Source organism: Lissotriton helveticus, chromosome 12, assembly GCF_964261635.1.
Source record: "Lissotriton helveticus chromosome 12, aLisHel1.1, whole genome shotgun sequence".
In the NCBI taxonomy this organism is placed as follows: domain Eukaryota; kingdom Metazoa; phylum Chordata; class Amphibia; order Caudata; family Salamandridae; genus Lissotriton; species Lissotriton helveticus.
In genome coordinates, this window is record NC_136073.1 from 775393842 (window position 1) to 775421602 (window position 27761).

Below are 27761 nucleotides of genomic sequence, written 5' to 3' on the forward strand. Positions count from 1 at the left end.
GATGGTGGCTCCTGGAAATGCGAGAGACGTCTTGTGGACATCTCAGTACCCTCGCTATGGCGGAAATTCCGCCATGATCTAAATCAGGTAGGAAGTCAGATGGTAAAATCTTAGACCCGGATGAGCCTGGCTGGTTTAACTGACCCACGCTCCATTGTGGTCAGCTTCAAATTGCGACTCGGACCGGGCTCCCGCAATTGTTAATCATCATCAGGGTTTTGTGCTTTTTGCTGCTATTCTACTTAAAACTTTAACCACATAGCTGCTTACTACTTTCCCCTCCTGTGCTGGACAGCAACGAAAACGGGTGTGGTCATGACGAGCTCAGCTCGTCATGAGCACCTGAGAGGTATATGCCATGACGAGCTGAGCTTGTCATGAGCATGGAAGGGGTTAAAAATGAATATCTCTGATACCCCTTATTGGATTTTTGTCATTTTGTTTACAACATTTTACCGTACTTTTCTAATTTTAACTTTACTACTGATTTGGCACAGCATAAATACTTTACAAATTACCCTATGTTAAGCCGGTTTACTCTGTGCCCTAGCTACCAAGGGTACAGGCTAATTCAGGGACTTTGAGGTGCACCCTGACAAGGCTTGTGTTTGTTACATAAGGTCGGTAGTCACTCCGATTAAATATGAACCCAATTTTTTATAATTTCATTTCCACAGAAAGCAGTCTCGATCTGGTACTGCCTTACCTGTTCAGTTAAAATACGAAGGTGGTACTGTCTATTTTAATACGGATGGGGGATTTATCCTTTTTCAAGCACAGAAGAAAAATCTTGAGGGCTAGGCGGGCTACTCTCAGTTCTAGATAAGTTATGTTGTAGGAAATTCCTGGTCTTCCACTGCCCCAGACCTTCCAGATTTTCTAAATGGACCCACAATCCGAACAGAGAAGCATCTACTGTAGGAGAGTAGGTTCTGCTAACCTATGGTCACCCCAAATGTTTGCTTTTTGCTTCACTGGTTTTCGACTACTGAGGCTGTGGGCCTGCTAATCAGACCCCCAGCCTGCTGTTCTCTCTCTAAATTATTAATACATGTGCTATAGGTACATACCACAATTGGAAATGGACTCCTTGTCAGCCTCTGTACCATGCACTATAGGTGCTCAGGGCATAGGTGCCACCAAGGCCTACCAGGGGCTGCAGCAAATCTTTTGCCACCCCTGGCTGGTTCTTAAATTGACACAACTGGCTGATCACTCAGCTGGGGCAAGATGGTGTAATCACCTCTTGCTTAGATATAGTATACCTATATCTAAACCCATATCTGGACACATATAAACCTGTGAGTCACTCCTATGGAAGGCCTTATCAATCCTGGAGGCAGAGTGCGTGGTTTAATGTGAGATGGAGCTCTAGCATGAGCTTAGCCTGTCTGCAGCTGTCGGGAACAACTCCCTAAGCTGTTTCAGGATAATGCCATACCATATACTATTAAGTGCCTTATAATGCTTGCGGTTATATAGCAACTTTGGTTTGGCTTTATCAAAACATGTCGTGTAAGGTGTCATACAATTTGGAATACTATCCCCTCGCCAGTTCTGGCGACGGGGATAGCATTCCACCCCTCTAGAGGGAGTAGACATGTTACTTTACTGAAATGCGGTTGATTTTTAAAAGAGCCTCAGATCCACAAAATGGATGCTTCTGCCACAGACACGAGTCTGACCCCCTGCAGCTGACCGAAACTCAGCCAAGGGGGCCTGGACAAAGGGTTTCCTGTCGGAGGGAGGTGTCACACCACCCCAGACAGGAGATAGTGGATTGTAGCAGGGAGGTTTGAAAGAAACCAGACACTGCATGGGGAGCACAAGGCTGCCCCTTGCATAATCCGGTCAAACCGGTTCTGGGGCACACCAGCCCCAGTCCCAGCGCGGCCTGGATCAAAGGAAAGGGGTGTACTCACCCCCTTCCTGGGTCCCACCCATAGGAGGGGACCTAGCAGGTAATCCAGCCCCCTAGATTGGTATAAGAATGGGAGCAGTGCCGATGCACTTCAGATTATCCTGATGAAACATAAGAAACGAAACTCTGGACCCTTCGACATCCTACTCAACGTAGAAGACCGAAGAATCTCCCTTGTGGTCAAGGAGTGACCACCCTGTGCAAACAGGCACCATCCAGCACCTCGACGTCTGCTTTGTTGCAGTTCCCGCCGGAACTCGAGCAACAGAGATCGACGAGATCAAGCTTGCCTGCCTTCTAACAGCCCGATCCACAGTCCCCGCAGAGCTGAGACCCGTGGAGGCGACCGGAAGCACGGGGCACGCCATCTTGAAAAGACCACGAGACGCTGACCGTGCAGCCCACGAGTGACCCTCGAAGCTGTACACCGGGGTTTGAGAAGCCCCAACCCTGAGCCACTCTTGCACCGAAGTTCAGCCCTCCACACTCGACGAGTGCTGCGTGGGGCCCTTCTGCTTCTTTTGGCTCAACGCGTTGGCCCGGTCACTTGCCAGCTGGCTTGTGGCCCCTGTGCCGGCGAAAACCGAAATACGACTTGTGATTCTGGTTGCTCCAGATTTACACCAGCCCCCTAAAAAGGAGCCCCCACTCTGACCCTCCTGGTCCGAGTGAGAAGTAATTTTCCAGTTCCGCGTGGATTGCTTTTGCCAAGTGTTGTTTGCTCCAATCTTGAAGCCGACAGTGCCGACGGCGAGAGCCTTCGTGGGACAGATCGTGACCCGCTCCTGGACGTTGCAGATGCCCCAGAGCCCACGTGACAGCGGAGAGAAGCTCCTCGACAACCACCTGATTGCGCCCGACATTGCCTGGTTCCGTCCTGGTTCCACCCTGGTCACTGCTGAGTGACCCAGCCTCTGTCCCCTCTGCTTTCAGGTACTTTTCTATCCGGATCCACCCTTGGATCCCACCGGACACTTCTCCTTCCCATCGCCTGCAGCATCTTCAGCTTCAAGCACACAGAACCTGTGTGACGAAACCCGACGCCACTTCGACCCTATGCACCCGCTTCCTGTGGGTGAGGTAACATTGCAACGCCGGTGTTCCCACACTGGTACACACCTCTAGGGTCTGTGACTAAAGTTTTGTCCTTCTAGGTTCAGCGGAAGTATCCTTAAACACTGCTTGTTTAACTTTTACGCACCATTGACTTGCATTGGTGCATGCGTGTGCTTTAAGCACTGCACCCGAATCCCGCGGGCTTTTCCCCGACTTCAGCATTGCTTGTCCCGACTGCTCCCAGCGATTCCCTAGGCCCTAGGCCTAACCACTGTTCGATTGGTATCTCTCATACCACTTTCTTAGTATATGGTCTGAGTGGCCCCTCGCCCTCATCCATAATTGTGCAACTTTGTATGTTACACTGTGCTTTTGATTTAACGCTTGTGCCCCTTTGTTCATAAAGAGTACTGTGGATTATTTTGAGAATAAATACATATATTTTTATAATATATACTTGTGTGGTGTCCTTTCATTTGATTTTACAGGACTGTGATTGGTAAAACAGCTTGCTTAACACGACCTCTTGAGTTAAGCCTTCAAGGCTGCTTAGTCTATGCTACCATTAAGATAGCTTGTCTACAAGGTTGACTTACAACCAGACACCATAAGGGATTGTTTGGACTGATACAAGGTGGTTCCAGAATTGGAAACATCATATATCAGGCCAACTTCTCACATCTACCATTATGAATAGCGAAGGTAGGTGCTTTTGAAAAGCAACTACTTTTTGGACAAGTATTAAGATCTATTTTCTATGGTTAATTTGAAGACCTAGCCAGTGTAGTAGCTCTGACTTTCTAATAAAGTCCTGCTCCACCTTTGCCGGAGTGGGAGCTTTTAGTAGCCAGTTGTCCAGATACGGAGATATAAGGCTACTATAATTGCCATATATTGTGAGAAAGTGTGAAGAGATTATACGAGACTGAATAGCAGAACTGTATATTGATTTTGAATCTGCAACATGTTCTGTGAGGCTTCGATACTCGGATGTGTGAACATATATCTTGCAGATCTATTGCACAAATCCATTCATTATATTCCAGGGACGGATACATCTAAGCAAGGTAGGCACTGTAAACTTTTCCTTCTTGATAAACTTGTTAGTGAATAATAGGTCCAATATCAGTCTTCTGTATTCCTCTTTTGGGCCTTTTATGTGAACCAGCAAGTACCTGGAGAAAACTTCTTGGCCTTTCTGATGAGGAAGGCCCAATATAAGGGTTGCTTTGTCCTTGAAGATATTGTTGTTGGGGTTGCAAAGTCCAGTAAGGGGCTTGGACCCCACATTGGAAATACTTAAGAAGCTTTATCTTGTAATGCTGCTTAAAATATCCTTTCTTCAAGAAACACTGACTTTAGGGGTCTCTGTCTGGATTTTCATCTTTGCATTTCTTCCTCGATGTCTTGTCTAAACAAGGTGAATCCTGAATACTGGAGGTTAATTAATTTAAGGTGGTATGGCAGACCCAAGAGGAGCTACAAATGGATACCCATGACAATATCCTAGTGACTGTAAATTCTGCCAAATCAACTGCAGCACTTATGATCTGCTTGGAGACCAGTGAATTTTCATGTAGCATTTTCTGCAAAATCTTGTTGACATTGTTTTGGAAGATTTTAGACAAAACTTGCCATGCCTTCTCAGATTTCACTTTGATATATTTCAAGGAGAGCAGTTGCAGTGGCCTTTTTTAGATGGGTACCTGCTGTCCCACATACATTCATTCAAGTTGCATCAAGTCATTTGCTTCCTCGCTCTGGTGGAGTGGTAGTCTACGGAGCTAAGACATACCAGTGTCCCTCAGAAAAAAAACATGATCCTTTTGCAGTGCTCTATATTTTTCAACAGGCACAGAGTAGTTGCATTCATAGTGGCAGGAGTAAGCAACAATTCCTCTGAGATATCAAGTAGGCCAGGTGTTAAAGGCAGCAACGGTTCAGGAGCTGCCCTTGGCTGCTAAGTTTCCAAAAAAGCAGAATCCACCGTCTGTTGTACCTTTAAAGGTATGTTCAATTAAGCTGTTCCACAGGCTAAGACCTCTTGATGGAAAAGACACCAGAGTAATATGTGCCTAGTGACTCCAGTGCATAAGATGAATGGGTCTCATCCGCGACCAAAATAAGAAACCTGAATCTGATGGAAGAGATGTATCTTTTTCTCATTCTGGTGTGGGAAGTGAGAGCGTCAGAGATATGTGGCATATAGGTTGAATGGGTATCACTGGTGTCCAAAATAGGAGACATGGATCTGGAAGGTGATCGCCGTCCTTTTCTCCTTTTAGTGTGCGAGGAGATGACATGGAGGTCTATGGCCTCGATGCCAATCTGAGAGGTGACAGTTGAAAAAGTTGTAAAGGAATTTGTACTGTATCTTCAAAAGGAATTGCTGGTTTTAATAGTCTGAAAGGTAATGGATGCAGATCTGAAATGATAGGATGAGGCATACCTTGAGGAATCCATGAAGGGCACTCTACTCTCTTTTTTGTGTTGACAAACAGGTGGAAAAATGTGTTGTCATGACAGAAGACATGCCAATTTGATGAGTTGACAGCCTTAACGAGGTTGTGGCAGTGTCGAGCAAAGTGATAAAATTGATGGCAATGATGTTGCAGTCAAACCTATTGACATCATGCTTTTCTAACTGTAATAGCAGGGTGCAAGTGGATGGTAACTCACAATCGAAAAGAGACAGCTACTTTAAACATTGGAGATACAGAACCTTGTCAATGAGCCATCTATTACATAATGCTGGACTATGACTTGGATGTAATGGTGATGTGAACTTGATGGTACCCTGTGGAGTTTCCTCTTTGACAATGAGGAATGTAAAAAGAAGAGATTTTCTGGCTTTGATGAGAGTTGTGTTGAGAGTCTTACGGACGTCGATTGGGAAACAGGATAACATTTTGTTAATGATAGTGTTATTGTCAAAGTCAATCAGTGGGTTGTCTTCGAACGTTTCTTTAGGTGTCGGGTGTTTCAAGTGTTTGGCATGTGCTCCATAAAGTCAATGAGTACTAGATGTCCATCTCGGCTACCACTGACAGTAGGTCTCGGTTGATGCCCTCAAAGGCAATACTGTAACCTTATAAGATGGTCTCGAACAACGTTGATAATGAGGTTGTCAGAATCTTTACTTTCCAGACAATCTACTTTTTCTTTCTCTCCATTTCAGGAGTAAGCTGTCCTTTAGACGAAGATGCATGGAAGGATGGCTTTCATAGTCTCCTTTTCTTCTCCCTTTCGTTCTTAACTCTCATATCTTGCAGATTGCCTCTGAGCATCCTCCCCTCTCGGTCCTTCAAGGTCCTTTTGGACTTTGTTTTTTAAACAGATGGTGACCAAACACGAGGTTGGTGGGTACACCACACAGGACTTGTCAGAGACAGCTTTGTTCCTCCCACACAAAGGACATTAAAAAATAACAGAAGGCATTTCAGATGAGAAGGATGGGTGCCGTAAATGTGACAAAAGATCTCCTCAGGGTTGAAGTAACATGCTAATATATAAACAGCAAGCCTGGGATTGTGGTCTCAACTCTCACATTGTGGAAACGAGAAAAATCCATCCCCCTTGACTTTTTTTCTATAATAAGTATTTTGAAGTATGAGGTTTGTCTTTGCTGAGAAAGGTATCTGGGGCTTAGAGGGAGTAAAGAGATTCTGGTGTGAGGGAAAATAATGTTTGATGCCCAGGAAGAGCAGTGGTGGAGTGCAAGATTTCTGGGTGTGGTGGTTAAAAGCTCACTGGGACTAGTTGGAAAAAGATCTTGGGGCAAAGGGGCTAACATTTGTAGATGGTGAAAGGATCACAAAAATGTACGGGAGGGGCCTCAGGAACACGGGAAAGTCTGAGAGTAAGAATTATTGCATCTGAAGAAAAGAAAACTGAGAAAGTTGGTTATCTCTAACGAGAGCAGAGAGTCTGAAGTTCACTAACCCTGTGGGCGGATGTCACAGCCATAAGGAATTTGTTTTCCAATACAGGTGTTGAAGAGACTCCTCAAGTTCAGGCTAGAAGGGTTCATGCATAAGGCATAGGAGAACTACATTAAGCTGTCATGGAGGAGAAGGGCGTCTAATGGGAGGAAAAACCTTCTTCAAACCTTTCAGGAAATCTTTGATGGCAGTGATTCTGAAAAAGGAACTCTGTGAAGGACATTTTATGTAGGCAGTAAGAGCTGCCAGGTGAACCTTAATGGAAAGAAATTGCAAGCCAGATTGCACCAAATGGAAAAAGTGGAAGGATGGCAAGAGGTAGGGTCCTTGTTACTAGATGAACACCATATACAGAATCTCTTCAATCTAAGGGCATATGTGGAACATGTAGAGGGCCACTTTGCTTCTCTGCGGAACTCCATTCGGTCTTGCAGCAGGTTCAAGTGTGCGTACTGCACTAGTTCAGGAGCCATGTTGCCAAAGTCAAAGAGGAGAGGTTGGGGGGTACCATCTGACCTCCGAAGTTCTTCCGTAGATCTGTCTTGCATGGCATCAATCAATCAATCAATCAATCAATCATTTGTAAAGTGCACTACATACCCGCGAGGGTCTCAAGGCGCTGGGGGGCACTACTGATTGAACAGCCAGGTCTTGAGTATCCTGCTGACGGTCAGCAGGTCTTGGGTCTGTCGTAGGCTCAGTGGGAGGGTGTTCCATGTCTTGGCGGCGAGGTGGTAGAAGAATCTTCACCGGTGGTTGTTTATCGGATGCGCAGGACGGTGGCGAGTGAGAGGTCGGCGGAGCGTCGTTGGCGGTTGGGGATGTAGAAGGAGAGCCGTCTGTTGAGGTAGGCTGGGCCAGTCTTGTGGAGTGACTTGTGTGCGTGGGTGAGGAGCTTGAAGGATATCCTCTTGTTGACGGTGGAGGTTTCTCAGGTGGGGAGTGATGTGGCCGTGGCGTGGTACGTCGAGGATCAGTCGTGCCGAGGCGTTTTGGATGCGTTGTTGTCGTTTGATGAGCTGGGTCGGGGCTCCCGCGTAGAGGGCGTTTCCGTAGTCGAGTCTGCTGCCGACGAGGGCCTGGGTGAATGTCTTTCTTGTATCTATCGGGATCCATCTGTAGATCTTGCGGAGCATGCGGACGGTGTTGAAACAGAAGGAGGAGACGGCGTTGACTTGCTTGGTCATTGAGAGCGTTGAGTCGAGGATGATTCCCAGGTTGCTTGTGTGGTCATTGGGTGTCGGGGCTGCCCCCAGTGCCGTCGGCCACCAGGAGTCGTCCCAGGCTGAAGGGTTGGAGCCAAGGATGAGGACCTCCGTCTTGTCCGAGTTTAGCTTCAGACGGCTGGTCTTCATCCAGTCGGCGACGGCCTTCATTCCTTCGTGGAGGTTGGCTTTCGTGGTGATGGGGTCCTTGGTGAGGGAGAGGATCAGCTGAGTGTCGTCGGTATAGGAGATTATGTTGAGGTCGTGCTGTCGGGCTACGTGTGCGAGTGGGGCCATCTAAATGTTGAACAGCGTCGGGCTGAGGGAGGATCCCTGGGGTACGCCACAGATGATCTTTGAGGCTCTGGAACAGAATGGGGGCGGCGGACGCTCTGGGTTCTGCCGGAGAGGAAGGAGGTGGTCCAATCCGGAGCCTTGTCTCGGATTCCTGTGGCATGGAGGCGTGCGCGTAGTGTGTGGTGGCAAACGGTGTCGAAGGCGGCAGAGTTCTAGGAGGATGAGTGCTGCTGTCTCACCGTTGTCCAACAGGGTCCTGATGTCGTCGGTGGCGGCGATGAGGGCAGTCTCGGTGCTGTGGTTGCTGTGGAACCCTGACTGGGAAGGGTCCAGGATTCTGTTTTCTTCGAGGTATCGGGTTAGCTGTCTGTTGATGGTTTTCTCGAAGACCTTGGCCGGGAAGAGGAGCAGAGAGATGGTCCGGAAGTTCTTGTGGTCTCTTGGGTCTGCCTTAGGTTTTTTTGAGTAGGATGTTGATCTCGGCGTGTTTCCAGATCTCTGGGAAGGTCGCGGTCTCGAGGGAGAGATTGAGGACATTGCGCAGGTGGGGTGTGATGGAGCTGCTTGCTCTGCTGAAGACGTGGTGCAGGAATGGGTCTGACAAAGAGCCAGAGTGGATTTAACGCATGGTCTTGATGGTGTCATCGATGCTCACGCTGGCCCAGCCTAGCAGGGGGTCGTGGTCGATAGTGTACGGAGGGTCTGTTGTGTTGCTGTTTGTTGGGGCTGTCTGGGTGTTGAAGCTGTCGTGGATGTCTGCTATCTTGCGGTAGAAGAAGGTGGAGAGGGAGTCGCACAGGGCTTGCGACGGCGGGATGTCGTTGGTGTTGGTGCGGGGGTTGGAGAGTTCCTTCACGATGTTGAAGAGCTCCTTGCTATTGTGTGCATTTTTGTCAAAGCGGTCTTTGAAGGAGGTCCTCTTGGACGCCCTAATGAGGTGGTGGTTGCAGATGGCGTCCTTGTGTGCTGCATGGCTGTTCAGAGTTTGTTCACTGTGCCATTTCTTCTCTAGTTTACGGCAGGCTTTCTTGGAGGCTAGGAGTTCTGGGGTGAACCAGCTGGCCCTCTTGCAGGTGTCTCTGTGGGGGGGGGGGGGGTTCTTCAGCGGGGAGAGGGTGTTGGCGCAGTCCTCGATCCAGCGTCGGAGGCTGTGGGCAGCGTCGTCTGTGTTGGAGGGTTCGGTGGGTGGGCTGAGAGCAAGGTTTGAGTGTAGTTGGTCTTCGGTGATTTTGCTCCAGCAGCGGCGGAAGATGTTTTGAGTGCGGTGGTGGGTTTCTTGAAGGCGAAGTGGATGCGGCGGTGGTCAGTCCAGAGGAGTTCCTGGTGTGGCTGATGGAGACGTGCGGGCTTGAGGAGAAGACGGGGTTGAGCGTGTGGCCGGCGGAGTGGGTGGGCGTTGTGACGAGTTGCTTCAGTCCGAGGTTGGCGAGGTTATCGATCAGGGTTGTGGAGTTGTTGTCGTTGTTCTCAAGGTGAAAGTTCAGGAGGAGGAGGATGTAGTAGGTGGAGGTCAGGGCGAGCGTGCTGATCAAGTCGGCGATGGAGTCGCTGAACTGGGGGCGGGGTCCGGGGGGGTCGGTAGACGAGGGTGCCTCTGAGGGTGGAATTAGGGTCTGTGTGGAGCTGGAAATGCATGTGTTCGGCGGTGCTGAGAGCGTCGTCGGTGCTTGTCGAGACCCTGATACTGTGGCGATTCCTCCACTGACTCCGTTTGTACGGTCTCTGCGGGTGATCTTGTAGCCGTCTGGGATGGCTAGGGTGATGTTGTGTGCGGAGGAGTTGTTAAACCAGGTCTCTGTCAGGAAGGCGATGTTCGTGGATGTTGTGTTTAGCAGGTCCCAGAGCTCGACGGCATGCTTGCGTGCGGAGCGGGTGTTCAGTAGTATGCATCGGAGGTGGGCGGGGTCTTTCTTGGTGGGTGGTTTGTCGGCTCTGAGGCTGGTGTAATGTGGGAAAGGGTTTTTATGTGGTCAGAGGCTCCACAATGTGTGCGGGGTGGCCTATGTAGCTATAAAAGTAGCTATAAAGAGTGCAGCGGCACTTTGTGCTCTTTTGGCAGTGTGGCCCCTGTTCCTACAGGAAGTGGAGGCCTGCTTTATAAATAATAATTAACAAGCATTTTATGTATGTGTCCAGTGACAGCAGTATCCTGGCAGGTGAATGTGATCAGGAAGTATCTCATATCAGTCCATCCGCTATGTAAATGATCTAGGTTTTCAGCGTTTAGAAACGCCATGGCGACTACGTGAGTTATAAAAACAAGTTGTAGCTATTATAATCTACAGTTATATTTATGCTGTTCAACAGAATTCTGTTGCAGTGGTAGTATACAGTTTACAACTTCTTAACTGAAAGCTCTTCCATGTCAGACAAGTTGTCACAGAGTAGAAAAACACGAAATTATAACTTCCCACGAAGGAAATCTGTAAATAATGAAGTAAGCTAGTCACACGAGTGCTTTTAATTCATCATTTAGGTAACGATATTGGGTAGGTACGGGTTTTTCATAGGATACATGAATGTGATATTGTAAAAATCACTTGTCTCTTTAAAAAAAAAATATAGGGTGTTTCTGCATAGTACACACAGGAACTCGGCCTAACATATGGAAGCTGCCATGTCTAACACAGTTTTGCTCGTTATGTTTTGGGCGACCAAAACATTTTCATATCACAATCCCACTGGCATTTTCACAAACATAAGTTAAATAGTTTCAGTTAAAAAAGAAAAGCTGAACAAAAAAATAATGACAAAGGATTAGAGAAAGAATTATGAAAAAATAAGAAAGAACATACACACAATAATAGAGCTAGTCAGGTGGGTGCATAGTGGATTGATACCCCAATCTTGAACATACAAACACACATTCATGATGTATTTTCTGTATCTTGGTAGCAGTCCAGTGTGGTCATGTAGGAAAGATTCTAGTAGAGTCAGTCACATAGAGGATGCGATAGAATCACATCATGTGGGGGGATTGCTGCATGAATGGAGTGTATAAGGCAGTTGGGTTCAGCCGAAGACTGGGAAGGAGCTCTGATCAGCAGATGGTATAAAGAGTTTTCATGCAGGTAACCCCAGGGTAGATTTTGTTTAAAATACTTAATGTGAGAGAGGGTACTGGATCTTGGAATATTGGCAGTGACACCAAACCCTTACTCTAGCATGACAGCGAGGGAGAGAAGTGGACCTTGTGGTCAAATGATAACAGGTGACCATTTCATGAGCACGCATGAGTGGTATTGTTGGAAGGTTTACTCACTTTGACACTGACGAGGCCACAGCAGACACAGCTGCAATGAGTCACAGAATAGCTATTGAAAACTGGTAGTGGTTTGTGGCAGCCGTTTCGCCCGAGTACATAAGATTGTAGTTTAAGTATCACTCATCAGTTACCTAGTTCAAGGATAAAAATAGGTACCCAGATACATGACATCACCTGCTCATGGGATTTATATGTCCAACTATCAACCACAGAAAACATTGACACACAGCAATAAAGACTCCAAAATCCTCACTTGCACCACCTTATCACACATTAGGGTATACAGGCGCTGGAAGAATAAAGATTTACTGGTATAACTCCCCATCTACTTATCTTGATGAAATTGCACAGCTCTATATCTTGGAATCGAAATTATTGCAGGCTGATATTTTCAAGTTGATATTATCCCACCACACCGTTCTGGGATATTCCACTAGTACTCTAGGATTTGAAACAAATTAGCCTAGTTTCCAGAATTGAACGCAATTATGGTTATGGTTATTAAGAGAAGGGTTTAGCACAAAGAAAGTGGGTAAGGGTCAAGGTAATTCACCCTACCAATGATTGTGTTAATTTATATGAAATATAGGTGGATTGTAAAACAGGCGTGGTAACAAATAATGACAGGTAAGATGAAATAGAATATACAGCAGGGCAGGCTTGTGCAAAGCCAAAGAAGAATTCATTCAAAAAGATCCAACAACTTAAACTGCGAAAAACAAACAAATGAGTTGGACTATATAAAGTGAGATTTTCTCTTAGAAGAGTTTAGGAATAGTGCTCACAACATTTCTGTGGGTCTGAATTTAATTCACGCATCAGTAGTCTAAGAATGGCACAGTGACACCTAAACACATCTATGCGTTAGTACTGAGTGATTGTGTGTGTCCGTGTTCTTTACACACTTGGAAATGAAGTACCTATAAAAGGAGAGAACATTGACTGCCTCTTGTTGGTGATTGTTCCGGACGCAGGAATGGGTTAAGAAAACGGATTTGTGTCTCTACAGTTGGTAGTCCCTAGAAATAAAATGGTTTATTTCCGCGCAATCAGTTGGCACTGTTGCACTGCTGTAGTCTTATTCGAAAAAAAAAAAACACAGGCCAACTGAGCTGCAGAAAACTGAAAGTTAGACCCCCCTTTCGAGGTGCATTATGATACAGCTTAATTTCATTAAATTAAGGAGATTGTGTTTCTGGTGTGGAGCAAGCATGGCAAAAGAGACATGTGGCACTAAAGGGCACATGTATCTTGGTTGTAGTGAGAGGTCAGACACCTTCAATACACTCTAATTGAGGGGCGCAATGGTGACTTGTTGCACAGTAATATTAACACAAATAATAACTTGTGTTGTGTATATTATGCTGTCTACCTCACTTATGGCATTTGTTAGCATTGTACATAAAAGTGGGTCCAACTCAATTGACTAACCTATGAAGGATGGAAGGCTGAGTCTAGATTGCAGGATTCACACTTGTGACCTATAGATTAGTGCGCATGTCAGCTGTGAGTCTTCAGCTCACTAATCCATCCTGCTGGCTGTCCAGTTTTGACTGTTAGGGCGGGGGCACCGGAAACGACAAACAGGGGTAGTATTTCCTGTATTAGGCTTCTCATTTTGGATCTCTCGTTTCTGCAATGCCAACACAAACATTTTTCCTTCTCAAGTAGATAATAGGAGTCCTACTTGTTTGTGAAATAAGTTTCCCTGTACTTCAAGTGCCAAGAAACGAAATCCACTCAAGGAATTTGTCTGAACCACATTCAGCATCAGTGCACCACACTAATTCTGGCCAAAGACGCATCTACTCGGCGCTTTGTAAGTGACCAATCACCTTCCAGCAGCTAACTTGACATTATTGTGCTAAAAGGACAGAAGCACGCGGGGGAACTGCCACCGGACCAACGAATGGCCACCATAGTGGCTATCTTGAAACCCGGGAAACCGGCGGATGTCTGTGCCTCATATCGGCCTATTTCCCTTATAAATGCTGAGGCTAAAATCCTTGCAAAAATGCTATCGCTCCGACTGACCCCACATCTGACAAAACTCGTGCATCCGGACCAGTCGGGCTTTATGCCGGGCAGGAGCACAGCGCTAAACCTCAGAAGGTTGCATAGGGTGCTGGCGCGCTCCGTATACTTGCAGGAACCGGCAGTGGTGTTGTCATTGGATGCACATATGGCATTCAATATGGTGCACTGGCCCTTTCTATTCGCAACATTACGCCATTTAGGATTCGGTCCGAAGTTTTGTTCCTGGGTCCAGTTGCTCTATACCAAACCGATGGCACATGTAGCCGCAAATGGCCACAACTCTGCTGACTTCCCCTTTGAAAGAGGTACGCGCCAAGGCTACCCTTTATCACCACTACTATTCGCACTGGTGCTGGAGCCTTTGGCGGCATGGGTACGGTGGGAACCAACGATAAAAGGCCTTAAATGGCCGAAGAAGGAGACTTCTCTCACCTACTGCAAACGTACAAATAACTTGTCTGACCGAATGGGACCCCCTAAGAGATAAATGGGTCCATGATCTTGGCGAAGTGGATGACACAGATTGGCAGGAAGCATTAGCCTCCCCAAGGGAGGTGGGTATACCCTCAAGACTCAGGTTGGTGCAACTGCGCATATTACACCGCTCCTACTACACTAGACGCACCCTACACAAGATAGGGAGGGTGGAGCATCCCAACTGCCTGAGGGGTTGCGGAGAGGGAGGTACCTTTTACCATATCATATGGGATTGTCCCAAAATAGCGGAATATTGGGTTAAAGTGCTACGGACAATTTCACAGGTGGAGGGGGTCTCACTACTGCCGGAACCTAAGCGCTGTTTATTAAATATATGGGAGCCAAATGATCTCACGCGCACCGGACAAAACTGGGTTACGTTGGGCATGATGATTGCCAGAAGAAATATAGCACAAAGGTGGGGGGGGGGGGGATGGAGGTGCCAACCCTAGTGGCATGGAGCAAAGATATGGATGCAGCCATGATTGCAGAGAGAGCGATATATCGTAACAGGGGTTGCCCTAAAAAATGGAATACAATGTGGGGGGCATGGAATACATATAGAGGTGAGCTTTATGATCCACTATCGTACCAAGAGGACAGTGACTCGGAGTCAGAGGAGGTCTAATGGCATAATACTGAATAAAGGGCGGAGGGTCTCAGTTGGTATAAGATCGCATATTTTGGACGTGGTAACAATTACGAATGTGTATAAAAACGTTGTGAGATGCTGTACTGCATGTTTATGTTTTGAATTTTTAAACTGTATGATCAATACACATCCTTTTATATAAATGGTGTAAATTCTGTCGCAGGTAGGGCCAAGGGTGGCCTACTGACCCTGATTTCCACTGGGCTCACAGAATTTAAATTATGTAAATGCCATGAGGTTGGGCCGTATGCATTGATAATATGTCTCGAGCACCATAAAGTCAATGATTTAGTTATTGTTAACTTTTATAATAATATTTTTGATGCTAGTAGAGGTTCTGTGGTCCAAGACATAGGAAGAGTAATAGACTAACTTCTTGTAGATCATAAGGATCCCCCAGTTATTCTCTGGGTAGGAGATTTTAATTTGCAAGTTTGTAAAGATGCCCCGAAGGGGATCTGTGGCACTATTTATGACTATGATGATAGAGGCAATATTATCTACAACCACTTCCCACATAACACATATGGACTGGCATTGAATAGCCTAGCCGCTAAACTAGACCTAGAACTATTGGATTGCTAAAAAAAAGGGGCAATATTAGGTGCCCTACCTTTAAAGGCAGGGATTTTAATACCAACACCAATCACATATTAGTTTCTAGTGGCACAGCCTACTGTGACTTATGGATTGTTGAGCAAGCAGTGAGTGATCACAATAGCATTATTTTGACATTACTAGGTTGGGGTTGCAAAACTCAAATTTATAGTAAACCAACTCAGGAGATCACGGCCTCTAGACCGAATGGTCCAAGAATTAAGTGGGCTAAAATTAATCCTCATAAGCTCCTAGCAGAGGTAAACGCTAAATGTGGTTCCAAAATAAGTTATTGTCTTAAAGATGTGACTACCCCAGGAACTGTATTATCTATGTTTAGTAAGATAAATGCAACAATAGAGGGCTTGTTGACTGGAAAGAACCATAAATACAGGGCCAAACAACTGGGCTGGTTTAACAAAGATTGCACACAAGCTTTGTTTTCATTAAAACATGCATTGTCAACAAAGCCAAGAGACTTGGTAGATGTCAGGGAAAAGCGGCATATATTCATAAAGTTATGCTAGAGGTACGGAAAAAACAGTTACAAGACGAGGCATGGCAAAACTTAGATATGGCTGTAACTACAAAGAATAGCAAACTACTCTGGGAGATAATCAACTGCCCTTTTTTAAAGAATGATACTATACCTGTAGTATCATCCAACGTTAACTGCAACACATGGATAGAGCACTTTTCTAAGGTTTTTAACTCTGATGGGTTGATTTTAGAAACTTATGGTTTATGGCCGACCATTTCATTATCTATTACTTTGGACGAGGTTCAGGCAGGACTTGAGAAGAGCAATGGTGGCAAGGCCCCTGGGCCAGATGGTGTGCCGGTAGATTTATACAAACATGAGATGGACTTATAGGCACCCATTTTAACCCATTTTTTTAATGCCGCAATTGAATTTGACCTTCCCCAGGCTTGGGGCCAATCAATTATCGTACCCCTTTTTAAGAAGGGTTCGAGGTCAGAGGCATGCAACTACCGTCCCATCTCCCTCCTTGATTCATCGATTAAAGCACTAAGTAGAGTCCTCCTAGATAGACTAGAAACTTGGGCGGAGGAGGAATCTATTTTATCACCAGTGCAGGATGGATTCAGGAGGGGGATGGGTACGATGGAGCAATGCATCAACCTCGACCTTATTATTAATACATTTACAATAGTCAAGGAAGGAAATCTTTTTTTATGCTTTGCCGACTTAAGCTCTGCTTTTGACTTGGTTGAACACTCACTTTTATGGCCTGTTTTATTAGATATGGGTGCACCAAAAGAGATTATATATTTCCTGGCCAGACTATATGAAACATTGACATGCAAGGTGCGTTATGGCCTGGCCGGTGAGTGCACCCCATATTTTAAAGTTAACAGAGGCATAAGGCAAGGATGCGTTTTAGCACCGCTTTTATTTTCTTTGTTTATTAACGAGATAGATGCAACACTCAGAACGTCCACCGCGGATGCACCTATAATTGATGGTACGCCCATCCCAATTCTGCTTTACGCAGATGATGCGGTCCTTTTGTCACGCACCCAAAACGGCCTGCAACGCCTCATTGACAATTTTCATATGTTTATAGCTAAACGGAAATTGTTAATTAATAAAGATAAAACTTTAACAATGACATGTGGGAAGAAGGCTAGACAAAATAGAACCTTCTTTTTAGAAAATGTTAGGTTAGAACCAGTTAAGAAAATCTGTTATCTTGGGATTACTTTCTCTGGAGATGGAGGATGGACTAGTGAACAGGAGAGTGTCCAGTTAAAAATGATTAGGAACACCAACAGTGTTTTCAGGTTTGCTGCCAAACTGGGGAACCGCAGAATAAAAGAGATGATCCATATTTATGTTATGAGGTGCTTGTCATCTGCACTGTATGGGGCAGGTGTATGGGGACATAATACCAATAGCTGTAGGTTGGTCCAACATCAGGAAAATATTTTTTTAAATCGCTTACTATGTACCCCTGCATCTGCCTCTATTGAGATCATTCACAAGGAAGTAGGCTTACATTATATTAGGGATCTAGCTGCCCTACGCCCACTGTCCTTATGGCGGTCCATATGGTCCAAACCCGAAACAGAATTCACCCAAGGCGTAATTAAGGATTGTCTAAAATTGGAACATTGCATGCGTATCCCTTGGTGTAGGCACATCCGGTTCTAGTACAAGTCAGTTTTTTACTTCGACCCCTTTTTAAATATAGAACTGGGTGTTCCTTTCTCAAAAAAAGAACTGAAGGAATCCTTTTTAGAACATGTAGAGAAGGACAGGGCTATTGAATATGCAAATCAACGTACATATGCATTTTACCAAGAACATAATGTTAAAGGTTTCCAGCACTATCTGACAGTTGTCACAAGAAGTTCCCACCATTTTGCATTGACATGGTTAAGGTTAGGCACTGTGCACCACCTAGTGTCATTCCCTCATGTCGGACGGAGTAGTATCTTACGTTGCCCATGTGATGGGATATCTAAACAAAGGTGTTGCCATTTTATGCTTTTCTGTAAATGTTATATTTTTTTAAGGAAATTGTATTTAAAGCCCATATTTTTAAAGTATAACAAAAGAACAACTAAAGATGCTCTGCGGTTAATGTTTGAATTGAACAGTACGGATATATGTTTTTATGTAGCCACATATATTTTAAAATGTGTTTCAAGAAGGAAATCCATTATTGCATGACTATGAATTGTATGATTCCACTGTAAAATTTAGCAAGAGAAATGTGTCTGAGTACTGTTATTAGCACAGGCCACTTCAAAATTACACTTTGATTCAGAATTGTATATTCTAGATGAAAATTGTATTAATGTTATTAGCATAGGTCACTTTAGTATTGCACTTTATAAATTGGGACTATTCATTTTAGACGCTTTATAATAGTGTTTATATGAACTAACGCAATTAACCCTAAAAAGGCAAGATTGACTATTGCGAAATTTGCACACCTGTAAGATGTTTAAATCTATCTTGTCTGTGGAGAATAACCTCATGCCCTGTACAGTATGGTAATGGTATTTTCCTAAATGTACTACAATGTATAACTTTTATTGTCTGCTATATGGTTATATTTTAGATACCGAATAAAGCATTTTTGAATTTGAATAAAAAGTTGTTTAAAAAAAAAAAAAAGGACAGGACAGAAAATTGTGCTCTGTGTCTGATACTTGAAGGAGGCGCTACGATTTAGCGCCGCGAGGAGTGATCCAGGCCGCGTCCCAACGCACACGTGTGATTGTTGTAGGGTTAATACCAATTGTATGAACTCCAAGAGCCACGGGCCGAGGTGTTTATCGCACTCAATCCCGTTATTATCAGCCTAAGCCCACATCCTGTGGCATTATTCCGAGAATATCCCAACGGGGTGAGCCGCAGGGCCGAGGGAACATTTGTGTTTAATGGCGCAGTGAAAAGACGGATCACTTCGGAATGGGTTAAACGGGTCTAAAATGGAAGTCTGCTCTGCAGCCGGCCAGCGGCTCCCTGCACCCGCAGCGTGCTCGCAGTCTATTTCTGTAACTGGGGACCAAGTTAAGGCCTGGTGTAAGAACAAGAAGACACAGTGGGGGCTCAGGGGAAGTCAGGGAGCCGTGATCCTCACTCTTAACCTGAGGCCAGCTGTAACTAGCAATTTACAAAGACTTTGAGGGAAAAAAAGCAGATCCTCAGTAATAATAACATGCAGAACAAGCATTGGCCGCGCGCGCCCGTGAAAGTGAAACCGCGGCCGCAAGACGAGCTCTGTGGAGGAAGAGCGAGCAATAACAAAACAAGCTATGGTATTGCACGGAGGGGGCGGGGGAGCGGCTTCCTTTAAAGTCTGATGGGGGAGCGGCTTCCTTTAAAGTCTGATGACGGGGGGGGGGGGACAAGGAGCAGCTTCCTTTGAAGTCTGATGCCAAAGCATGGTGTGGGATGTGGCTGGCGATGTGCACGCGCCTGGCTCACATGAACTGTACCCAATCCGCAGCAGTTTGGGTAGACTTTTGAAAGCCTCACTATAATCTCGACAAACAAGCATTGCTAAAGCAATGCTGTAGGTCGAGACCTAAAAAAGGGGCACAGACCACATACAGGCAGCGGGGGAAGACAGACAACTGCAGTCACAGACACAACAATGAAAATACAGGCAATACAATAAAAGCAATAAAGAGGAGAATGAACAAACCTACCTACGGCCTACCACTGGCCAGCAGGGATGAGGCGCAGGTGGTAGTGGACCTTGAACTTCCTCAGCAGCGGCAGCTGTGGCAGGGAGACACAGGCGGTGCTGTGTGCAGGGGGAGCGACTTACCTGGTGGGGTCAAGGGTCGCTCTCCTCACCGCACAGCGGTCGGCCTATATGGGGAGGTGGGAGGGAGGAGCAGCTGGGAGGCAGCGAATGGGCAGTGGGCAGTCATGGGGTCGGGGCCGCAGCTTCGAGGGACAACAAAGGTAATAGAAGGAAAAGGGGCTAACAGTATTCCTATATCTAACCTTATATCTAGACACATATACACCTATATGTCACTCCTATGGCAGGCCTTAACAATCCTGGAGGCAGAGTGCTTGGTTTTATGTGAGATGAGGCTCTAGCATGAGCTGAGCCTGTCTGCAGCTTTCGGAACCATGTCCTTATAGCTGTTCTAGGATATAGCCATATCATATACTCTTAAGTGAATTATGAACCTCGTGGTTAGATGCTAAATTTGGTTTGGCTTTATCAAAACAGGTCGTGTAAGGTGTCATACGCTTTGGAATACTACCCCCTCGCCAGTTCTGGCGACAGGGGTAGCATTCCACCCTTCTAGAGGGAGAAGACATGTTGTTCCTACTAATCCCGGTTAAAGTTAACCAGAGCCTCAGCATCACAAAATGGATGCTGCTGCCACAGACACAAATCTGACCTCCTGCTGCTGGGAGTCCTTCCAGCGAGGGAGGCTTGGACAATAGGTTTCCTGTCTTGGGAGGTGCTAGCACCACCCCAGACAGGCCATAGTGTATTGGGGCAGGGAGGGCTGAATGAAATGAGACACTGCCTGGGGCACACAAGGTGTCCCATGCATAGTCCGGTTCAAACCGGTGCTGGGGCATTCCAGCCCCAGCTCTGGCGCGAAACTGGACAAAGGGAAAGGGGTGTAACCACCCCCTTCCTGGGTCCCACCCATAGGAGGGACCTAGCAGGTAATCCAGCCCCTTGATTTGGTATATAGGTAGGAGCTGAGTCCCAAGACTTTAGATTTTATCCTGACTGAAACTTGAAACAAAACTCTGGACCGTCGAAATTCTACTCGACATAGAAGACTGAAGAATCTCCCTTGTGGTCAAGGAGTGACCACCCTGTGCAAGCAGGCACCATCAGGAGATCAACGGTTTGCTTTGTCGACGCTCCCGCCGGAGCCTGAGCACAGAGCCTGACAAGACCTGGACTTCCAGACATCCAACAGCCCGATCCACAGTCACAGCAGAGCTGAGACTCGTGGAGGCGACGGGAGACGTGGGACCGGCCATCTTGGAAAGCCAACAAATTGCTTTCCGTGCAACTTCTGAGGCACCCTCGAAGTTGTGCATTGGGGATTGAGAAGCCCCAGCCCCGAGCACCAACTGCACCGAAGATCAGCCCTCCACAATCCACGAGTTCTGCGTGGGGCCCTTCTGCATTTTCCTGCTCGATGCGTCTGTCCGGTCACTTGCCCGTTGGCTAGTGGCCTCTGACAACGAACATTTTGATTTACACCGCTGGTCTGGTTGCTCCAGACTGGCCCCTGCTTCCCTGAAAAGGAGAATTCCATCAGACCTTGCTGGTCTGATCCGTAAGCCATCTTCGATTCCTGCGTGGGTTGCCTTTGCCAAGCCTTGTTGACTCCAATCCGGAAGCCGACAGCGAGAGCCTTCGTGGGACAGTCCGTATCCAGCTCCTGGTCGTCGTCGACACCTTCTGGTCCACGTGGCTGCAGAGACAAGCTTCACGACATCACCTGATTGCTTCGCGACATCACCTGGTTCCTTCCTGGTCACTGGCTAGTGACCCAGACTCTGTCCCCTCTGCTTTCAGGTACTCTTCATCCTCGATCCGCCCTTGGATCCAACCGGACACTTCCTCCTGGTCGCCTGCAGCATCTTTCTTCAAGGCTCTATAGGATTCAGCGACGAAACCAGACACACTTTGACACCTATGCACCCGCTTCCTTTGGGTGAGGTAACGCGAGTATTTCAGTACTCCTGTGGGTATTGAATATCCTAGTGTCCTAGTTTCAAGTAGCTTTCTCCTAGTCCATCCGCAAGTGACCTAAAAGAACTAGTTTCCAATTCTTTCGTTCCCATTCTAACTCTATGGTAACTCGCGTGTGTGTGTAAAGACACTGCACACGCATCCCGTGGGTCTCCTGCTCCCTAACCTTTGATAGTACAGCGTAGCCCCAGCGATTCTCCAGGCCCTAGGCCTATCCATTGTTCGTGACGTGGTCCTTATACCACTATTTTAGTATATGGTTCGAAGTGCCCCTAGGCCATTACTGTATTTTGTGCAACTTATTGTATGTTGATTAAGTCTCCTGTTATGTGCTTGTGCCTCTGACCTCATAAAGAGTTCAGAGGATTAATTTAGAAATAAATACATATATATTTTACATATATAACCTGTGTGGTGTCCTTTCATTTGGTATTAAAGGGATTGCATATGGTAAAACAGCTGGCTTCACATGCCCTCTTGAGTTTAGCCTAAGACTGCTTTGTCCATGCTATCACTAGGATAGCTGGTCTATAAGGTTGACTTTACAACCATCACCATAAGGGTTGTTTGGACTGCTGCAAGGTGCTCACTAGAATAGTGAACATCATATACCAGGCCAACTTCTCACAGAGGGCAGAAAGGCACAAAAAACAAGGGAAAAATGAGTGGCACAGAGGGCAGAAGGGCACAAAAAAACGAGTGGAACAGAGGGCAGAAAGGCACAAAAAACGAGGGAAAAACGAGTGGCACAGAGGGCAGAAGGGTACAAAAAAACGAGTGGAACAGAGGGCAGAAGGGCACAAAAAACGAGGGGGGAAAAACAAGGGGGGAAAAACGAGTGGAACAGAGGGCAGAAAGGCACAAAAAACGAGGGAAAAACGAGTGGAACAGAGGGCAGAAAGGCACAAAAAACGAGGGGAAAACGAGTGGCACAGAGGGCAGAGGGGCACAAAAAAACGAGTGGAACAGAGGCAGAGTACAGAAATACAGGGGCAGCTAAGAACAGAAGGCAGAACGGGCAGAGGGGCATGGGGGCAGCGAGGGGAACCGAAGGGAAAACCGGGTAGAAAGAACAGGACAGCGAGGGGAACAGAGGGAAGAAAAAGGGGCACGGACCACGTACATGCAGCAGGGGAAGACAGACAACAGCAGTCACAGACAACAATGAAAATACAGGCAATACAATAAAAGCAATAAAGCCGAGGATGAACAAACCTACCTACGGCCTACTACTGGCCACCAGGGATGAGGCGCAGGTGGTAGCCTGCGGGTGGTGGAGGGCCTCGAACTTCCTCAGGAGTGGCAGCTGGGGCGGGGAGACACAGGCGGTGCTGGGCGGAGGGGGAGCGACCTACCTGGTGGGGTCAAGGGTCGCATCCTGAGATGTGGACGGATAAACCGGTGAAGGAGGTCCATGAACCACCAAGGACATGGCCACTCCAGAACTATGAGTATTACCTTGGTCCTCCAGTGAGGCAGCTTGTTGAGGACTGCCAGGATCAGGTGAACTGGTGGAAAGTAGTAGAGAAATTTGCCGGACCAGTTGATCCATAGGGCACTTCCCAGCCGGAAGTACCTCAATGCAAAGCTTTGGCATTTGCTGTTTTCTGTGGTGGCAAACAATTCGATGTCCGGAGTGTCCCACCTTCTGAAGATGTCTTGGACAAGGTCGTCACTTAAGACCCACTCGGGATTTTCTTGGAGGAGCCTACTGAGGGAGTCGGCCTGAGCATTTTGAACACCTGGGAGGTGAGCCACAGTGATTGTGAGGTTCCTGGCCAGAAGCCACTCACTTCCAGATTGCCTGGGCTTCTTGAGATAGGGGCTTGGACCTAGTTTCTTTCTCTTTGTTGAGGTAGTACATAGCTGTTGTATTATCCGTCTGAACAAGCAGGGAGGTGGAAGTGAACGATGACTGAAAGGCCTTCAGTGCCAGATGGACTGCGCGTAGCTCCAGGAGATTGATATGGTATGTGGACTCCCTCTGTATCGACTTGCCCTGGATTTGAAGGTGTTCCATATGGGCTCTTCATCCTACCAGCGAGGCAGCTGTGACTATGGTCTGAGGAGGTATCTCCTGTGGAACGGAATTCCACATAGTGTGGATGGTGGAGTGCACCACCATCTCAGGGCCAGCTGGGCATACTGAGACAGTTGTATCCAGTCATCTCAATTGCCAGTCAGTTGGTCACACTGATCTTCGAGGAACACCTGTAGGGGTCTCATGTGGAGGTAGGCATTTGGCGTGAGAAAAAGGCAGAAGCCATCGAGCCGAGGACTTTCCTCACACAGGATGAGAAATTGTTGAGAGATTTTAAGCCTTCTTAGGATTGATAAGAGTCTCTCTTCTGAAGGACACACACTTGCCCGGAAGGTCTCGATGGAGGCCCCCAGATAGTGTAACAATTGCACTGGGACAGAGGTTGACTTTGCATGGTTGACATGAAGGCCCAGCTGGTGTAATAGATCGCAAGCCCGATTGTAGTGAAGCTGAGCCTCCTGAGACGTGGACGCCTTGATCAGCTAGTCGTTTATATAGGGGTAGACAAACAGTTTGTGGAGATGAGTACCACTGCCATGCATTTGGAGAAAGTCCTGGGCGCTCACTTTAGGTCAAATGGAAGCACTCGGTACTGATAGTGGTTGTGCCCCACTACAAACCTCAAGAACTTGCAATGCTTTCTGGCGATTGGTATGTGAAAGTACGCATCTTGAAGGTCAATGGTGCCAGCCACCCTCTTGGTGTAATTGAGGGTAAATCTGGTGTAATGACAGCATCCTGAACTTCTCTTGCCAACTCCTCTTGTTGGCTGTTTTGAGGTTGAGAATGGGTGTGAACTCGTTCTTGTCTTACTTTTTGATGACAAAGAACCTTGAATATAACACCGTGTCTCGTTGAAGAGGAGGTACAGGCTCCACCTTCTGCTTCTAAAGAGAATGTTGGCCTCCGACTGTAATTGTTGAAGTTGGTATCTGAATGGTTTCGGAGGTTTGGACGGTGGAGACAGGTGAACCTGAGACAGTATCCATTGCGAAGAATATTCAGCACCCAAATGTCTTGTGTGATTTTTTGCCACTCTTTCAGGTAATGCCGGATGCTCCCCCCTATCAGAGTGTGTAACGGAAGAGTGGAATGGAAAGATTCTGGGTTTCGATCCTGTTGGTTGCTTACCCCCTTGTGCATGCTGCTGGTTTGATCGTCCTCTAGCCTGTCTTCTTTGATAAGGTTGATAGGATCGCTGGTACTGTTGTTGTGCACCTGTCTGGCAACTCTGATACCAGCGAGGGGTTTGAACCCTCTGTGGGGAATAACAGCGATGGAAAGGCCTGAAAGATTTGCGTTGTTCCATAGGTCTCACCAAGCAGATGGTTTTCAGCGTTTCCATCTTTTGCTTCATCCTGGCCATCTCCTCATTTGTGTGAGTGCCAAAATAGTTGTTCCAGAAAATGGGAGATTGAGAATCCGTTGTTGTGATTCTGGCTTAAGAGAGGTAAGACAAAGCCAAAATTGTCCTCAGAGAGCAACCCCATGGCTTGATTCATGCGCTGCCATGACAGATGAGTCCGCTTGAGCAGTGGCATGTTGTTTTTTGCAGCCACCACAATGACAGAGTCTGGTGTTGTTATGGACGTCAGTACCCTCTGCCTCGACGTAGATCAGCAGCGTTTCTTTGACGTCGATTAGTGGGCTGACGGCAAACAGTTCGGAGCTGTACCTCCTCTCGACGATGACCAGGACCGGCAGCATTTTTCAGCCCTGCTTCTTCTGAAAAGCCCACTAGAGGCTAATGACAGAGCCCTGGTTGAGGACTCGCCCTGAGGTCCCACCGTATGATTGTCTTCCGCTTTGGCCGTTCTTCTGCTCCCTGAAGGCGAATCCTCTCCCTGACGCTAAAGGGGACTAAGAGAATATCTTACAAATATGGCAAGAGTCAGGAGCATGACTTTCTGTTAAAACAGAATATACATAATCTGTGAGGATCAGTCTTGGTCTTCTTTCTACCAGAGTCTGGACACTTCTCAAAAAGAGATGTAATTTTGTAAGTGAATATCCAACACTACCAGTCAGAAAAAGACAGAACAAGGTCGGGAAAGACCGAAGATCGTTGAATGAACAAGTTACAAGTGAAATTGAGAAGTGAACTTTGAAGAGAAAAGCCAAAAATTTGCCAAGCTCAATGCTCCAGGGTCCTGTCAGCAGGAGCCGGAAAAAAGAACTGAAGCAACTGCCACCAGCTCTGCATGATGGGATAACGATGGTCTTTAGGTTCTTAAAGGCACAGCCTCCATTTTTGAGCCATATAATGGCAGCCTAAGAGGCTACTTAGTCCTACTCTCATTCATCTCTATCATGAAAAAGGGTTTTGTGAAGGAGATTTATTCTGTGTTTAAAGCATCTCAAATTCCTCTCAACTATATTGTACTGGCCCTTTTTTCACTTCATGAAGACGACTTTGGCCAGTGTAGCCCATGTTCTTAGGCTGCATTATCTGTCTATCTCTTAAGTGTTTTTACAAGCCTTACCGAAGAAAGGCGAAAATATCCACTGAAGAAGATATATCTAAAAGAAGTGCTCCAGGATTCCCGCACCTGGTGGAAGACTGTTCAGTGCTTATGACAATAAATGGAAATCCCCTATGAGAGAAGAAAGCTTTCCTGACACAGAGTGGATCTGTAGGTGAAAATGTACATTTCTGCAGATGGAGGGAAACTATTTCTGACAACAGATTTATAAAATTCTGGGGCAGTGGAGATTTGTTGGGACTGAGTGGCAAATATCTCTTGTGCTGGTTGAAGAAACAGGCTTTGAGTCGATTTGGGGGAAATATCAGATGATGGTCAGAGTGGTTCTGTTAAAACGTCTTAATAAAATCTATCTAGAGAATAAACAGCAGACATCCAAACAATACAACATTCAGACTATAATAACAGAAAGTTCGAACAATTACCTCAGTCACATCACTTGAAAGATTCCCAACATAAACTTGGCAGGACCTATCAAAAGATACTTGGAAAAGAAAGGACAAATTCAGTTTCAATTTGTTGGCATGTTCTCTTATAAGCATGCCATATTTTTGCATTTAACTTAGCAAATAGAAAATTCTAGAACCAAGAACAAAAACCGCTCAAATCAACATTTCGAAGTTTGTCAATTCGTTGTAGTTGTTATAATAAGGGCCATTGGAATTCTGTTACTTTACGAATATGAAAAACCTATAATTAATTTGCTTCATTTGTCAAATAATGCATCACCATCAGGTTGAGTGAATTTTAGGAAAATAACATGTCAGTTTTACAAATAAATAATAATGATGGGTAATTCAATCAAATCTGTGATAAACGTTCCCTGACCATCTTTTACACACGGACTTGATAGTCAGAACTGGAAAAGGTGAGAACTTTTCTGCAGATTATTAGCCTTAATGTTATTGATCAGGTATACTATGGTGTTCATTTTTAAATTAAAAGCCTGCATGTTTAAATACATTTATATCAGGATAGAGTACAGCATAATTTTTCCCTAATGAGGCTTTAATCACAATCAAACAAAATGTTAGCATGTTCTGTACTAAGCTTAAACAATTTACTGTAAAGATGAAAACTATAATGAGCGCAAGAGGTAACTACTTTCCAGATTTCTATAATAAACCAAGATGATGACAGAATTATCTAAAATAATCACAGCCAGTGGTGATCACTTAGTGTCACACTCCAGTGCATCGTTTTTCCCCCACTAAACTACTCTGGACAGAGACCCACAATATTTGTCCAGTTCATCCCAAACTGCCAGGTCTGGTCCTCTCCAAACAGAAACACAAGCAACCCCAGAATGTTTCCGACCTACTTAGGCCTGGTCAGTGAGGTATGCTCTAGTCTTATGGCACAGTGAGAAGGTTACCTTTCAACCACAGCCTCTCAGCTACTAGTGATCACTTGGGCTGCTCTTTATTGTTTTTCCTCCACTATACCACTCAAGACTGAGGTCACAGTAAAGCAAATCGGCCTTGGTAGTGCTCCAAAAGGAACATTCCAGGATGAACTATCAGGTCTTATCACCTCCAGACAGGAACAAAGCAACTCCAGAT

The 27761-nt window shown here is 46.1% G+C and overlaps 1 protein-coding gene across 1 annotated transcript in view; it reads right to left on the reverse strand.

Annotated features, from left to right (window-relative positions):
* Positions 1 to 27761, reverse strand: part of TDRD10 (tudor domain containing 10) — an 852263-nt gene that overhangs the window by 643716 nt on the left and 180786 nt on the right. Inside the window, exon 5 of the mRNA XM_078670270.1 lies at positions 26625 to 26683. Within this exon, the coding sequence (XP_078526396.1) occupies positions 26625 to 26683 (59 nt within the window). The remainder of the gene's footprint in view (positions 1 to 26624; positions 26684 to 27761) is intronic.